The 15,488-nt window shown below is 42.0% G+C and overlaps 1 protein-coding gene across 1 annotated transcript; it reads right to left on the minus strand.

The window, feature by feature from the left end:
* Positions 1 to 988: 988 nt before the first annotated feature.
* Positions 989 to 1,918, minus strand: Or13a19c (olfactory receptor family 13 subfamily A member 19C). The gene is given in 1 exon segment (NM_001000236.1): positions 989 to 1,918. A coding segment is annotated over 1 exon segment (930 nt).
* Between the last annotated feature and the right edge of the window lie 13,570 nt (positions 1,919 to 15,488).

A 15,488-nucleotide genomic window follows, 5' to 3' on the forward strand; every position in this document is an offset into this window, starting at 1 on the left:
GAGACATCTCCAGTCTTATTGCAAAGACTGATAACCTGCTTTTAATTCTAACAGCCCACATCTTAGAAAAAAAAGCTATTTCCTGTAACCTGATCTCTGAAGAACACGGACACCATGACATTGACAGGTGCAGCTGTACACTCATGCTTGTAGACTGAGTAGAGGGCATTGGACCATTCATGGTGGCTTTCCAAGATCAAGAGTATATATTTGAGGAGATAAAACAATCATGACATGGCAGAGAGTTGGTCAAAACAAGTGTCTTGGAGCAAGTGATTAGCAAAGAAATCGAGGTCTTCAAAAAGCAGCTACACCAGCAGATTCAGAGATGAAGAATCACAGATGCAGGTGTGCATTGGGAAGTTGATGGCAACAGAATCAAACAACACCAGGTTTATCATAGCCTAGAGGAAACTGTGTGGAGGAGGGAAGAGAGTCTAGGAGGATGCTGTGGACAGTGGCATTCAGAGGCCAGAGGGAGACTGACCTCCTACTCAGGATGCCGAGGCTTCTGTCCAAACCAAGAAAACGCTGGCATCCTCCACTATGATGGCAAAGCATCCCAACTGGAGAGGAACAGGTGAGTCAACCCACACCTCCCTGGGCATTGCTGCTATGAGAATCAGATTGCTTGTTCTCTCTCCTCTCAGAGGTGTAAGGACCATGGTGCTACTGGACACAGTTCTCAAGTCCAAGCTAAGAGGAGTTCGTCGAATATTGGGGTCTGTGTAATTTTCTCCAATGCATGATACCAAAAGTCTCTACATCAGAGATAGGTACCCAGAATATAAACCCACAGTAAGCCTCAAACCTGGATGGCCACACATCCTAAGGAAATGGCCAGTGGGTCCTCCAAAGGGAGCACAGTACATGTACATCTGCCACATAAATTAACTTTCTACTCTTTGACATGACATAAGATTCTCATCATACACCCCAAATAGTTTATCAACAGCTGAATCAAATCACATTTGTGCCTTCTGCCTGCTCAATGGAAACAGGGAAATAACTTTCTGAGGGCTACTTTGACATCCTTGTTCCTCAGAGAATAAATGACGGGGTTCAGAGTAGGGCTGACTGCTGTGTACAATAAGGTAACCAGCTTGCTATTCTCCAAGGAGGATCCAGAACCAGGCTGCAAGTAGGTGTAGATGACAGTGGAGTAGTACAGGATGACCACCACCAGGTGGGCAGAGCAGGTGGAGAAGGCGCGCTTCTTGCCCTCTGTGGAGCGGATGCGCAGGATACTGGCAATGATGAAGCTGTAGGATATCATAGTGAACACGAAGTTGACCACACCAAAATAAACATCTGCAAGAACTATCATAATGTTGTTGAGGGTAGTTGGGCTGCAAGACAGAAGCAGCAGTGTTGGGACTTCACATAAAACGTTACGAATTTGGTTGGGGCCACAGAAATTGAGTCGTGCCATCAGGCCAGTGTGCACAGATGTGTTAGCTATGCCAATCACCCACACAATGCCTGCAAGCAGGACACAGATTGGCCAGCTCATCAGCATGCTGTAGTGCAGTGGATGGCAGATGGCCACATAGCGGTCATAGGCCATGACAGTGAGCAGCAGCAGCTCAGCTGCCAAAATCCAGGTCATGAAGAAGATCTGGGTCAAGCATCCCTTGTAAGAAATGTGGCTGCTCTTACCCACCAGACCCTCCAGCAGCTTGGGAAGAACAGTGGATGTACAGACAATGTCCAAAAGAGCCAGGTTTGCAAGGAGGAAATACATGGGAGTGTGAAGACTTGGGTTGAGGGTGATAGCTATGATAATGAGGGTGTTTCCTGCAAGAGCCAGGATGTAAAGAAGTGAGAAAAAGACCAAGAAGAGAGCCTGGAGCCTGGGATCTCCAGAGAGTCCCTGCAGGACAAACTCTACCACAGTTGTGTAGTTGCTTACTGCCATTTGAAAGTAAGTCCTGGAAGTTACACAGCTGGGGATGATCAAGGAGACACAGGGCATTGGGCAGCCATCATTTCACACAGGGTCCAGCCAGCTGTGAGTAGGAATCCTTGTCATGGGTACTGTTGCTGTAGAAATGATAACATCATCTATCAACATAGTGTGACAATGTGAGCATGAATTCTACAATCTGAATATAGTACACCCAGAACAGAAAAAAACCCTGCTTTTGATGGGCAGTATCCTGCTACCACTTCTATTTGCTTTAACATAGATCATGTCCAAAGATGCCCTGAGAACTGGAGCTTTGCTAAGCATGTATACCAGCCAGCCAAGGCATACCAAGGAGCAGTCTGTTCAGCAGCATAGACTTTTTGGACCTAGAGAGAACCATCCTTATCAAGGGGTGGGCCAGCGTTCTCAGAGGCAGGCAGGAAAACAGTTTGGTCAAGCATGATTGGCGATATGGAGTGGTTTAGAATATGGAGAAGTTATACCATAGTGTCTCTTTTGTGAACACTACACTTTCTATTTCTCCACTGCCACCCTAAGTCACTCCCTGTGTATGATAATCTCAGTGAGTCCAACAGGTATCACTCACTTCCCCAGGAAGGCGTGTGCCTGTCAGAGAAAAAAAATCAGGCTGTGCCAAGGCTGGAAACAACATGAAAGGCATGGACCCAGCTTCAAACCAGGTCCTAAATGTCTAGGCTATCACTCCTGTGCAGCTTCAAGTCTGTCTTTCCTTTACCTCATACACATATATATCTCTAATCATCCAGGATTCTCCAAGCATATGTGCCTCTTAGGCAGAGAAGAATTCTGACTGATCAGCATGCAGAGAAAAGAGCTCTGCCCCTTTCTAGGATCTGATGGTAGTTAGCAGGCCCAGACCCATCCTGGAGACTCCATGAGTGAGATGTTGAATACATGAGAACAAAGAACTCACACAGGGTATATGCTGAACAAGGAAGATATTCTTCCACTGTGAGTGCACAGATCAAGGTCTTTGTCCTACAGGGTGAACTTGAGAGCAGGGCTTGAGCTTTTGATAGTTCTGTCTCCTCCCACTGAAGATATTAGCTACCCATAGAACCTTCAGGACCCATACTTGTCCCCACAAAAGCACAGATGGATCTGTCAGCATTCCTTGCACATACCTAATGGCCTCATATGGAAGGCAGTGCTTCTCAACTGAACCCCCAAATCCTCTCTGTCTACATCTCATCCTCAGTACTTGTATGCCTGTAACTCTTCAGGCTACATTTTTGTACCCTGAACTGTGTACCAGATACACAGGAAACTATCATGCTTCTCTAGAGATCCAGATCTACCTCAGAGCCAAGCCATAGAGTAAGAATTCTGTTCACACTGATAAATGAGCCAGATAGGTCACTGAGCACACTTACAGAGCTAAGCAAGCATTTAAAGTTTCAAACTGAAATTATGAAGCAAGGTGATTCTGGTAACAGTTGTGTTTTCATTTTCATACACTAAAATAGATCAGAGCAAACCCAAATCTCTTTTGAGAATCATCCCTCCATCACAGAAAACAAAAAAGAAGAAAGAGAAAGAAAGAAAGAGAGAGAGAGAGAGAGAGAGAGAGAGAGAGAGAGAGAGAAAGAAAGAAAGAAGGAGGGAGAAGTCAGATGCACAAAAAGAAGAAATGAATAGAGGAAGAAGAAACTCACTTGGAAGTAGAAGCTATCCATGCCTCCCCATCTAAACCCAAGATGTTGACACATGTCAGGAAGAATGTACATTGTGGCACAGAGAGCCCTTTGTTTCTTTTGTTTGCTTTTGACCTTAATGTAGGGTCTGTCCCCCTGGGATGGACACTGAGTTTGTTTGGAACTGGCCCTCAGAGATCAATTACCCAAATTGAAGTAAACAGTAGTCCCTGTGGGTCATAGTTTCCAAGGACCCTAAGGCATAGAGAGAGCAGAAGCTTGAGGTCATACGCACAGCTCTAAGACACTGACCTCCCCCTATGGTGATTTTCCCCCTGGGTATGCCTTCAAGATAACTTGGCTGAGAGTCATGTACCCTTGATTCCTATAGGAAAATATATTTCTTGTTAACAAACAGGTCCTCAGCATAGTCTATGGGTTTCCTTCACCTCATTTTATCATTACATCATTGCATCACTACATCATCTTGGTATGACATAGTCCTATCAATAAACCAATACTGATTAGTTCATCACTGTATGGGGAGAGAAAGCATGGGCCACTCTCATGCATTGCCTGGGAAGTGAGTAGTCACTGTGTTAAATCACAGTTGAGGTTGAACCTGAATGGATGCAACTTTTCACTGCAGTTTTAAAATCCTCCTCTGATGACAGAGTGTGTGAAGACTGTGGATGTGAGAGTCAGCACTGATGTCCAGGACTTGTCCACCATGTTCTGTGGCATGAACCCTTAGCAGCACATTGGCTTCCCTGAGTAGCCAGAAGACACATAGCAGAGGAGAACAGTGCAGAAAGTAACTCATTCAGAATCAGTCATTACAAAAACTGAAAGGAGCTAAAATAATCCAAACATCACAAACCAAATGACCACTGGCCACCTTAAGTTCCAAAACCTCCAAAGTCCTTGAACTCTGTCAATATACACATTCTCAATCTCTCTCAAAATGTCACACACTTGACATAAAAATAAATGCAACACTTGAAGCACAACTAAAGATTTGAGCAATTCCTAGACCATTCCCCTACATTGGAGAAAGGAACCTTCACAGGACCCAGGGCTTCTCCTCCTATTGATGCTAGACAATGTCACCCTCTGCTACATATGTAGCTGAAGCCATGGGCCCCTCCATGTGTATGTACTCTTTGGTTGGTGGTTTAGTCCCTGGTAGCTCTGCGGGGGAGTGGGGTCTGATTGGTTATGTTTGTTCTCCCTATGGGGTTGCAAACCCTTTCAGCTCCTTCATTCCTTTCTCTAACTCCTCCATTGGGGTCAGTCAACTTGCCATAAAGAGATGAAACTGAGTTATAAAACTAATAAATATTCAAAGGTTGTAAACCTAGTTTAAGGATAAAGCATGGTCCAAAATAAGTCAACATGTTTATAGCATATAAGCCTCAAAACTGGGGCTAATTAGTTCATGGAAAATTGATGTTCTTCTGCCCCTCACTGACCTGGGACAGCAGTCCTCCACAGAGCAGTGTACCCACACAGTCCAGCAATGAAATGTGGTAGGGTGGCCACAGACCTAACAACTACACACAGGGCTGGTGAGGATTTTGTCTTCTCACTGGACAAATGTGGTGGTTTGGCTGCTGGAATGGCCACATGCAATGAAAAGCTAAAAGCTAATCAGCAGGGAGGAACAGTAGGGTCTAGAACTTGAATGAGCTGGTCAGCCCTGCATCTGCCCTGTACTCTGCTCCTTGAAGCAGTACCTACCACCACTTCAGCTCAGGTATAACAGCACAGAATACAGGAGACTTTGACTCCTAAGATCAAAAGGTACAGTGAGCTACATTTTTCATTTTTATTTAGCAAATTGGCCTGATATAAAATTAACTCAAACAAATCAGTAACTTTCCTTTATTCAAATGATAAATGGGCTGAGAAAGAAAACGGGAAAATAACACCCTTCACAATAGTCACAAATAATATAAAATATTGTGGGTAACTCTAACCAAGCAACTGAAAGAACTGTATGACAAAAACTTCAAGTCTCTCAAAAGAGAAATTGAAGAAGACCTCAGAAAATAGAGAGCTCTCCCATGCTTATGGATTGGTAGGATTAACATAGTAAAGATGGCCATCCTACCAAAAGCAATCTACTACAGATTCAAGGCAACTCCCATCAAATTCCAACACAATTTTTCAAAGACACGGAAAGAGCAATTTTCAATTTCATATGAAAAACAAAAATCCCAAGATAGCGAAAACAAATCTTTATAATAAAAGAACTTAACCAGGAATGATCATCCATGACCTCATGTTGTATTACAGACCATTAGTGATAAAAACTTCATGGTATTGCTACAGAGATGAGTTGATCAATGGAATAGAATTGAAAACCCAGAAATAAACCTGCACACGTATAGGCACTTTATGTTTGACAAAGAAACCAAAAATATACAATGGAAAAGAGAAAGCATCTTCTGTAAATAGTGCTGGCCTAACTGGCAGTCAGTATGTAGAAAAATGAAATCCATTTTTCGTCACCTTGCACAAAATTCAAGCCCAAATGTGTCATTTTTATTTAGGATGTAACTATAAGATTGTTTCCTCTCTGATCCCAAACAGAAAAGGGGGCTCAGAAGAGGAAAGCTAATGGAAACTGGTCATGAAGGCTCTATGAAAGCAACTTCTGATGACATTCAATGGAGAACACACGGCAACATTTCCTTATCCATAAAACAACCAGTGCATTATAAGGACTGACCTTGCATGTAGTAATGTAGGAGCCCCTGCTCACTATCCCTTTAGGTAATTGGATGCATAAACATCCATCATGGAGTTAGGTAGACTTCTCTGGGCTATGTCTAAGGAGAACAGTTCTTAGATTATCTCAGTGACTGCCTTCTCATGAGAATTAAATTAAACTAGAAATGATTTGTAGATGACCTTGGGCCATCCTTGTTCAGTAGGATGGGGTGGTCAGACTTTGGCTTTTCTCTTTGCTTGTGGTATACAGGAACTCCACTTGTTGACGTCCTGGAGTTACCTTGGGGCTGGTACACAGGGGGCTGTTCAATGCCAGGTTTCAGTCACTGGAGGCCAATTTGTTCCCTTTGTAGTGGCGCTGTCTCATGCAGTAGTTTGGACATAAAGAGCTCCTGGGACTACATTTAGTTATAATCTCTGAAGACGAATATATCTATAGCTTCACATGCCTACAGTGATCCAACATTAGATGAATTACTCCTTGAGCTCCAGAGGAATAGGCATCAGATCTGGGCCATAGTTACTTATGAAAAGTAGAAAGGCAACCCAATACCCAAGCATGGCTGTCTCCAGAGCCCATCCTATTTTTTTTTTTATTAACTTGAGTATTTCTTATATACATTTCGAGTGTTATTCCCTTTCCCGGTTTCCGGGCAAACATCCCTCTCCCCCTTCCCCCCTCCCCTTTTTATGGGTGTTCCCCTCCCCATCCTCCCCCCTTGTTGCCCTCCCCCCAACAATCTAGTTCACTGGGGGGGTTCAGTCTTAGCAGGCAGGGCTTCCCCTTCCACTGGTGCTCTTACTAGGATATTCATTGCTACCTATGGGGTCAGAGTCCAGGGTCAGTCCATGTATAGTCTTTAGTTAGTGGCTTAGTCCCTGGAAGCTCTGGTTGCTTGACATTGTTGTACTTTTGGGGTCTCGAGCCCCTTCAAGCTCTTCCAGTTCTTTCTCTGATTCCTTCAATAGGGGACCTATTCTCAGTTCAGTGGTTTGCTGCTGGCATTCGCCTCTGTATTTGCTGTATTCTGGCTATGTCTCTCAGGAGCGATCCACATCCGGCTCCTGTCGGCCTGCACTTCTTTGCTTCATCCATCTTGTCTAATTGGATGGCTGTATATGTATGGGCCACATGTGGGGCAGGCTCTGAATGGGTGTTCCTTCTGTGTCTGTTTTAATCTTTGCCTCTCTACTCCCTGCCAAGGGTATTCTTGTTCACCTTTTAAAGAAGGAGTGAAGCATTCACATTTTGATCATCCGTCTTGAGTTTCATTTGTTCTAGGCATCTAGGGTAATTCAAGCATTTGGGCTAATAGCCACTTACCATGTGTGTTTTTCTGTGATTGGGTTACCTCACTCAGGATGATATTTTCCAGTTCCGACCATTTGGAGCCCATCCTATTTTAAAATGTATTGGAGCACCCAAATCTTGGCATCCTGTACAGTGCTACCCACTATATGCAACTCTAATAGCTTGTCACTTACATTGGGCTAGGAGGCCATCCCATATGGACAAAATCCTGGGCTCCCTCCCATAAGATCCCTTTCCAGGGAAGCCTTATTTCTCCCTCTGAGTCTAGCCAGCTCCACTCAGCCTGAGATGCTCTCTGTGATTCTAGTTGTAGACTTGTTTTTGTGTTTGTCTTGTGTTTATCAAGACAGCCTTACTATGGTAGTTCAGATTGGTCTTTAACTCCAGATCCTTTCTGCATAGCTTCTGCATGCTGGGATTATTGGTATGCCCCACAGTACCTGATTTATCTATACTGGGGACAGCATACAATGACAGGGACAGGAACTGCCAGCAGTAGGCCAGGATGGAGACATCTCAAAAGCCCACAACAGCTCTTTTTAAAAATTGGTTGTTCCCATTTCTCCTAACCTTAGCCCTGGACAACGGCTGCATAGCTTTCATTTGTGCGTAACTGCCTTTCAGTTGGCCTTGGTGTACATAATTATTTTATTATATCTGACTTTCCTACTTCTTTCTCCTTCTGCTCTGGTGAGTTCTGTGGAACTAGATGTTCATTGATGTTATGATTCTTAAACAATTGGAAATTGAGGCATAGGGGCACAGCACAGCACAGCCCTAATGGCCCAGGTGCATGCTGTGTATTCTCGTCTTGGAAACAATGTAATAATTGCACAATAGTAGTTCCAGATTAATGCTTGACTTGCAAAGAAACTTTAAAGAAATTATTAGAAAACCAATTAGAGGGGTTGGGGATTTGACTCAGTGGTAGAGCGCTTACCTAGCAAGCGCAAGGTCCTGGGTTCGGTCCCCAGCTCCGAAAAAAAAGAAAAAAAAAGAAAATCAATTAGAGCCAATATTGGGACCCTAAGAAAGGAAAAAGTTATTGAAGTTAGGAATTAAGTTTTATATAACATTTGAGAGTGATTCCTGGATAAGGAAGTATAGAATATATAAAACTATATACTAGTAAACTAAGTCAAAATACTGGAACTCTGATGAGAGTCACTGTGTGTGCAAGGAACAGAAAGCTAGCGGAACTACTGAGTTAAGGTTTAACTTGATTCTTTCTGGCCATTGCCTGGCAGCTTTGCCCATGTCATTTATCATTAGAGCTTCACAGGAAAACGCAAGTAGCTGACCTCAGAGCTTTGAGCTCTGAAGTATAATAATTTAAAAGTTAAAGTTTAAATAATGATAAGTATACAGTTATTATTTTGGTCACAGGCCTGGGAATAGGGGAAGCTTGAAACTTTGGAGGAACAATTGTAATTCTTAGTTCTTTGTGGGATGTGGTTATTCTTTTGAATTTGATTTGGCAATGATTATACAATGTCTTTTTTCTACCTACTTTTGAACAAGGGACAAGAGAAAGGCTGGAGAGCATGAGAAGAGCATGTGAAGAGTAAGTGAAGAGAGAATGTGAAGGATGAATGAGAGACTGCATGAGGGAGCGAATAAGAGAGCGAGTCTGAGATGTGAGAGCGAGTGAGAGAGCATGAGAGAGAGCATGAGAAGACAATGAAAAGAGTGAGTGAAGAGAGAATGTGAGGTGTACGAAGATTGTGTGTGTGAGTGAAAGGAGAGTGCATGTGGTGTGTGTGAGATTATGTGTGAGGTGTGTATGAAGAGTGTGTGTGAGAATGAAAGGGTAATGAACAGAGGTGTGCATGAGTGTGGGAGTTTGAGAAAAGAAAACTGCAAGAAAAAAAGCAGAGTGCACAAGAGAATGCAGAGTGTGCAGCCTCAAGGAGAGAGAGAGAGAGAGAGAGAGAGAGAGAGAGAGAGAGAGAGAGAGAGAGAGAGAGACTCTAAGCCTTGAAATTACCTGTCAGTTTGTACCCAAAGAGTAGTCTGTGTATATTTATTATGCGCCTTCCAGATACCCCTGCTTCCAGTTGAGAACTCTGATCCTGTGTCAAGGCTAGACCCCAGCATATTCATAAGTTTGTATTTGCTTGAAGATAAGGAAAACATTAACAAAGACATCACAAGAGTAAGTGTGTTACAAAATCACTAGCTTCTGTGCAAATGTGTGTTTGTCTCACACAACCATTTACTCTAAATACGTCATTCCTGAATGGCTTCCCATGTGTAAACTGTGCTAGCCTTACTATTTTCTCCTCACTGGCCTGAGTGTCCAGCAAGTGCATCTAGCTTATATCAAAATAAAACTAATCCTTTCTCCTTCATCTGCATCACTGAGGCCAATAGTTTCTGGTAGAAATTTCTGGGAAACAAAAAGCCAAATGTTACTTCAAGGAAGCTACTGAAAGGCTAGTAGTGTCAATTGTAACCTTGAAACCTAGAGGAAGCTGGTCTTTCCTGACAATGGGCAGGGACAGATGTGTGTTGATTTGAAAAACAAATGACTCCCATAACTCAGGTAATTGAACAGTTGGCTGCTAGTGATGTCACGGTTTAGGATGTGTGACCTTGCTGGTGGAATTACATCACTGAAGGTGAGCTCTGGTGTTTTATAACCTTGCCATGCCTCCAGTTTCCTCTCTTTGCTTTATGTTCATGGCTGAATATATAATCTTTCAGCTTCCTGCTCCAGCCACTTGCCACCATGCCTGCTTCTTGCTGCTATACATCAAGAATACATAGACACTGATCCTTCTAGAACTGTCAACCCAAAAGAGACTCTGCTATGTTCTCCCTATGTACTAATCACAACAACAGAGAAGAAACATTCAGATAATGAGAATGCTCTCCACTGGAGAATGGAGCATCAGTGGCATATGTACCATTTGGTAGAAAATCAAACCTCAGCAATGTTTCCCATTGGCTCACCTTGCCTGCATCAAACCCATGCTTCCCATTGGCTCAGCCTTAGCCATGGGCCCTGTTCACTGTGGCTTTTCCCATCTGTCATATCTGCAAACATTTCTCTTCACAATACAGGACATGCCTTCTGTCAATCCAGGAGCATTGTTGCCCACTAAACATGAAAGAATGTACTCAGAGCCACCACTCCATATGTTGAATGACACAAGTCATTCTTACTCAGAGCCATTGTGGGCTGATATCATTGCAGTTTCCTCCTAGATTGAAACATTTCACCTTGAATTAAGCAGTTTATGCCAGAAGGCCAAACAAACAAAATAAAAAAAGCTTCAGTAAGTCCCTAAAACTAATCAGATTCACTATGTTCCTCCTATTCAAGAATAAATAATACAGACTTCTGAGAGTCACTTTCAGACAAGCCAAGCTACAAGACCAACTGTCTGGAAGAAGAAGAAGAAGAAGAAGAAGAAGAAGAAGAAGAAGAAGAAGAAGAAGAAGAAGAAGAAGAAGAAGAAGAAGAAGAAGAAGAAGAAGAAGAAGAAGAAGAAGCAGCGATTCCAACTTCCTGAGATAGATTTAGACTAACTGAGTCCCTTGGAAAGAATACTGTCCAACTTCCCTAGCTGCCTGCAGACTGTGCAATATGCTCCAGGTTCCCAAATGTTGTGAACTGTCACCCAAGATGCAGTTGACTTTGGTGATACAGTCTTTGAATACTTTCGGTCTCCTGTAAGTAACCATTTCTCCACATTTCTGTAGATAATCTCTCCTTCATGTTCTTGTAAGTAACTTCAGGACCCCAAAGCTGAGAAAGTGGCCTCCTGTTGATAGGAGATGGAGCTATGGTCATTAATGTTGAGGACATCTGGACTATGTGTGTACTGGGCTCTTGTTACTTCCCACTACATACTCTGCCAATTGAGGTGTGGTGAAGGATAAGTTTCTGAGTGTGATTTATGAATCAGAAGCTGAGGGCCAGGCTGACAGTAACAGGGGACATGTCCTTCCAATGGGGAGTGCCATAATGAAGGGTACACAGTATTATCAGGCCATTCTCATCCAGCTTTCAAATGCAGCATGAAAAGACATTTCAGGTTCCTGAATTTTACATATTTCCAGAGAATGTTCTAAAACAGAAAACAGTCCTTGACATATATTTATTGGCACTCCAAACACACTATGTACCACCTTGCTTACTCCATCCCACAGTGCTCCAGAAGGGTTTACAGGGATAGGGGTGTGGGTGACTATGCTGTACTGTCTCTGTTCCCAATTCTATCCAGCAAACCAAGATCAATACAATAATGGTATAGGTTGGGCTGGAAGCTCTGGGAACCTGCTCCTGAGGTCAATCTTCATTCTTCATTTCTTCTGAACGTTTACTAATGAAGAACAGATGGCAAGTTCATTTCCTGTTAGCCATCTACTGCTAGCCATAAGGCCCATCAGTGTGGTCTGTTTCCCTGGTGAGAGTCCCTTGGAGAAAACAAATTTTTCATTTGAAAGTGGCTATCAATTGGACATAGCTTCTCTGTTAGGGATGAGGGTTTGTGTCCACTTTCCCTTTTACCTCCAGGACTCCATCTGGTCCAGATCCATGCAGGTGTCTCAGTCTCTGTGAGTTTTATGTGTGCCAGCCCTGTTGTACCTTGATGCTTTGGCGGACTCCATCCTTCTATCTCTTACATTCTTGCCACCTTCTCTACCACAGAGTTTTCTGAGCTCTAAGGAGAAGGACTTACTGGAGTCATTCTTTTTAGAGGTAAGTGTTCCAATGTCCCTTTCTCTGTATAATGTCTCACTGTTGGGTCTCTGTATTTGTCCCATCTGCTAAAGGAGGAAGAGTTTCTGATGATGGCTGGGCAAGGCACTGATCTAATTTCTGAGAATAGTAGACTATTGTTAGGAGTCACTTATAACTAAGTTCCTTCAGTAGAGCAGTAGTACTTTATTTTCCCCTTGGTCCCTACCTGTCTAGTGTCAGGTTCTTAGCCACCCAAGCAGCATCGAGTAAGGGTTTCATATCATGGAGTAGGCCTTAGAGCTGGTATTGGATGGTTACTACCAAAATCCTTGCACCACTATTATTTTTGCAGGCAGGTCATTCTTGTAAACTAAAGTGTTTGTAGCTGGACTGGTATTTACCCTTCTCCTTTAGTAGTACAGTCTATCTTCTAATACCGTGAATACTATTCCATAAGAGTTAAGGCTTTAGGTAGGCTACATATCAACCATGCCTATTATGGTGGTTTGAATAAGAATGGCCCTGATAGGCTCATATATTTGAATACTTAGTCACCAGTCAGTGGCATTATATGAGAAGGATAAGAAGGTGTGGCCTTGTTGAAGAAAGTGTGTCATAGGAGTAGTCTTAGAGGTTTCAAAGGGCTCTCACCAGGCCCAATCGCTGTCTCTCCCTCTCTCTCCGTGTGTGTGTGTGTATGTGTGTGTGTGTGTGTGTGTGTGTGTGTGTGTATGTGTGTATGCATATTTTTTCTCACTCTTTTTTCCTCCCCTTCTCCCTCTTCCCCTATCTCTGGATCAAGATGTAACTTTCAGCTACCACTGCAATGCAATGTATGCTGCCATGCTTCTACCATGCTCTCTGTAATGATGATAATGGACTAACCCTCTGAAAATGTCACCAAGTTCCTAATTCAATGTTTTCATTTATAAGAGTAGCCTTGGTCATGGTGTTTATCCACAGCAATAGACACCTGAACTTAATCACCTGGAACTGGAAACCTAACCAACCTCTTGGGGCTAGTGAGATTATGGGTCTTAGAAAAGACTATGCTACTGCTACCTTGCTAGACCAGCTAAGTCTCTACTATATTCAAATTCTTATCCTTATACCAACAGATAAATGTAGCTATGACCCCTCATCAAAGAGACTTCTGTTTTTACATCAAATGAACATCATCACAGAAAACCACAACTGGACATAATGCAGATGTCAATGGATTGTGTGTAGTCCAACCCCAATAGATACATGTGTTCTTGAATCTATGGCTCAGGGAACATTGAGAAAGAGGGAGCAGGAAGATAGTAAGATAAGAACCAAAATACAAAGAAGTCTTCTGTAAGCAATCTATCCTATATACAGCTGTATAAAAAACATCAAATAATAGCAGTATCAATGAATACATTAATATGTTGGGGGAAAATTTTTAAGTATTCTTTCCCTAGACAAAGAACTACAAGCAACTATTGACTGCTAGGAGGAGAATTAGCCTCACCCAGGTGTGTCCTCTTATTACCTGCCTGATGCAAATAGTTAGCCTTGAAACCATACAAACAATAAAAACAAAATACATATGTACATTATAAGTTTAGGTATGGGCCTTGAATTCCTGATCTCTCCAATACTTTTAAAATGAATGGGTGTTGTATTTGATCAAAGGCTATTTCAGCATCTAATAAGATGATCATGTGAGTTTTTTCTTTGAGTTTGTTTATGTAATAGATTATTTTAATAGATTTTCATATATTGAACCAACCTTGCATCCATGAGATGAAGCCTACTTGATTGTTGTTGATGATTTTGATGGGTTCTTGGGTTCTGTTTGCAAGAATTTTATTTAGGGTTTTTGCATCTATATTTATAATTAAAATGGGTCTGAAGTTCTCTTTTTGTGTTGGGTTCTTGTGTGATTTAGTTATCAGCATAATTGTGGCTTCATAGAATGAATTAGGTAGTTTTTCTTCTGTTTTTATTTTGTGAAATACTTTGAGACATATTGGTATTAAGTCTTCTTTGTAATCTGATAGACTTCTGCACCAAAGCCATCTGATCCTGGACCTTTTTTGATTGGGAGACTTAATTCTTTTTTTTTTTTTTGGGCAGATTTAAGCACGTTTTTTATTGCATAACAAACCAAGTGTTCAACAAAATCATTTGATACAATCTCCGAGCTTTGTAATTTGGGGAGGTCAGTGTCATTGCTTGCAAGCTAAAGGGGACACAAAAGCAGAAGTTTTAGGGTTCTGTTTAGAGGACATATCATTCATTTTGTAAGGCAAAAGAAAAGTCATTATTCCTTTAAATACATTCATTTACTGTTGTTTTTTAAAGGGGAGACTTACTTCTAATGACTGCTTCTATTATCTTAGGGGTAATGGGACTGTTTAGATGGTTTATCTGATCTTGATTTAACTTTGAGACCTGTTATCAATCTAGGAAATTACTCACTTCATCTAGATTTTCCAGTTTTGTTGAGTATAGCCTTTTATAGTAGGATCTCATGACCTTTTTTAAATTTCTTCAGTTTCTGTTGTGCCTCCCTTTTCATTTCTGATTTTGTTAATTTGCATACTATCTCTCTGCCCCTTCCTTAGTTTGCCTAAGGGTTTATCCATCCTGTTGATTTTCTCAAAGAACCAGCTTTTGGTTTTGTTATTCTTTGTATTGTTCTCTTTGTTTCTGTTTGTTTGATTAGAGCCCTGAGTTTGACCAGTTTCAGCTTTCTTACTCCTCTGGGCATGCTTGCTTCTTTTTGTTCTAGGGCTTTCAGGTGTGCTGTTAAGCTGCTAGTGTATGCTCTCTTCAGTTTCATTATGGAGGCACTCAGACCTATGAGTTTTCCTCTTTTTTTTTTCTTTTTTTCTTTTTTTTTTTCGGAGCTGGGGACTGAACCCAGGGCCTTGCGCTTCCTAGGCAAGCGCTCTACCACTGAGCTAAATCCCCAACCCCTAAGTTTTCCTCTTAACACTGCTTTCATCATGTCCCATAAGATTGGGTATGTTGTGTATTTATTTTCATTAAATTCTAAAAAGTTTTTAATTATTTACTTCATTTCTTCCCTGACCAATTATCATTGAGAGATATTCAGTTTCCATGAGTATGTGGGATTCCTGTTTTGTTTGTTGTTATTGAAGACAAGGCTTTAGTGCATGGTAATCTGAT

Source organism: Rattus norvegicus, chromosome 1 (genome assembly GCF_021556685.1).
Source record: "Rattus norvegicus strain SHRSP/BbbUtx chromosome 1, alternate assembly SHRSP_T2T, whole genome shotgun sequence".
NCBI classification, from domain to species: Eukaryota; Metazoa; Chordata; class Mammalia; order Rodentia; family Muridae; genus Rattus; species Rattus norvegicus.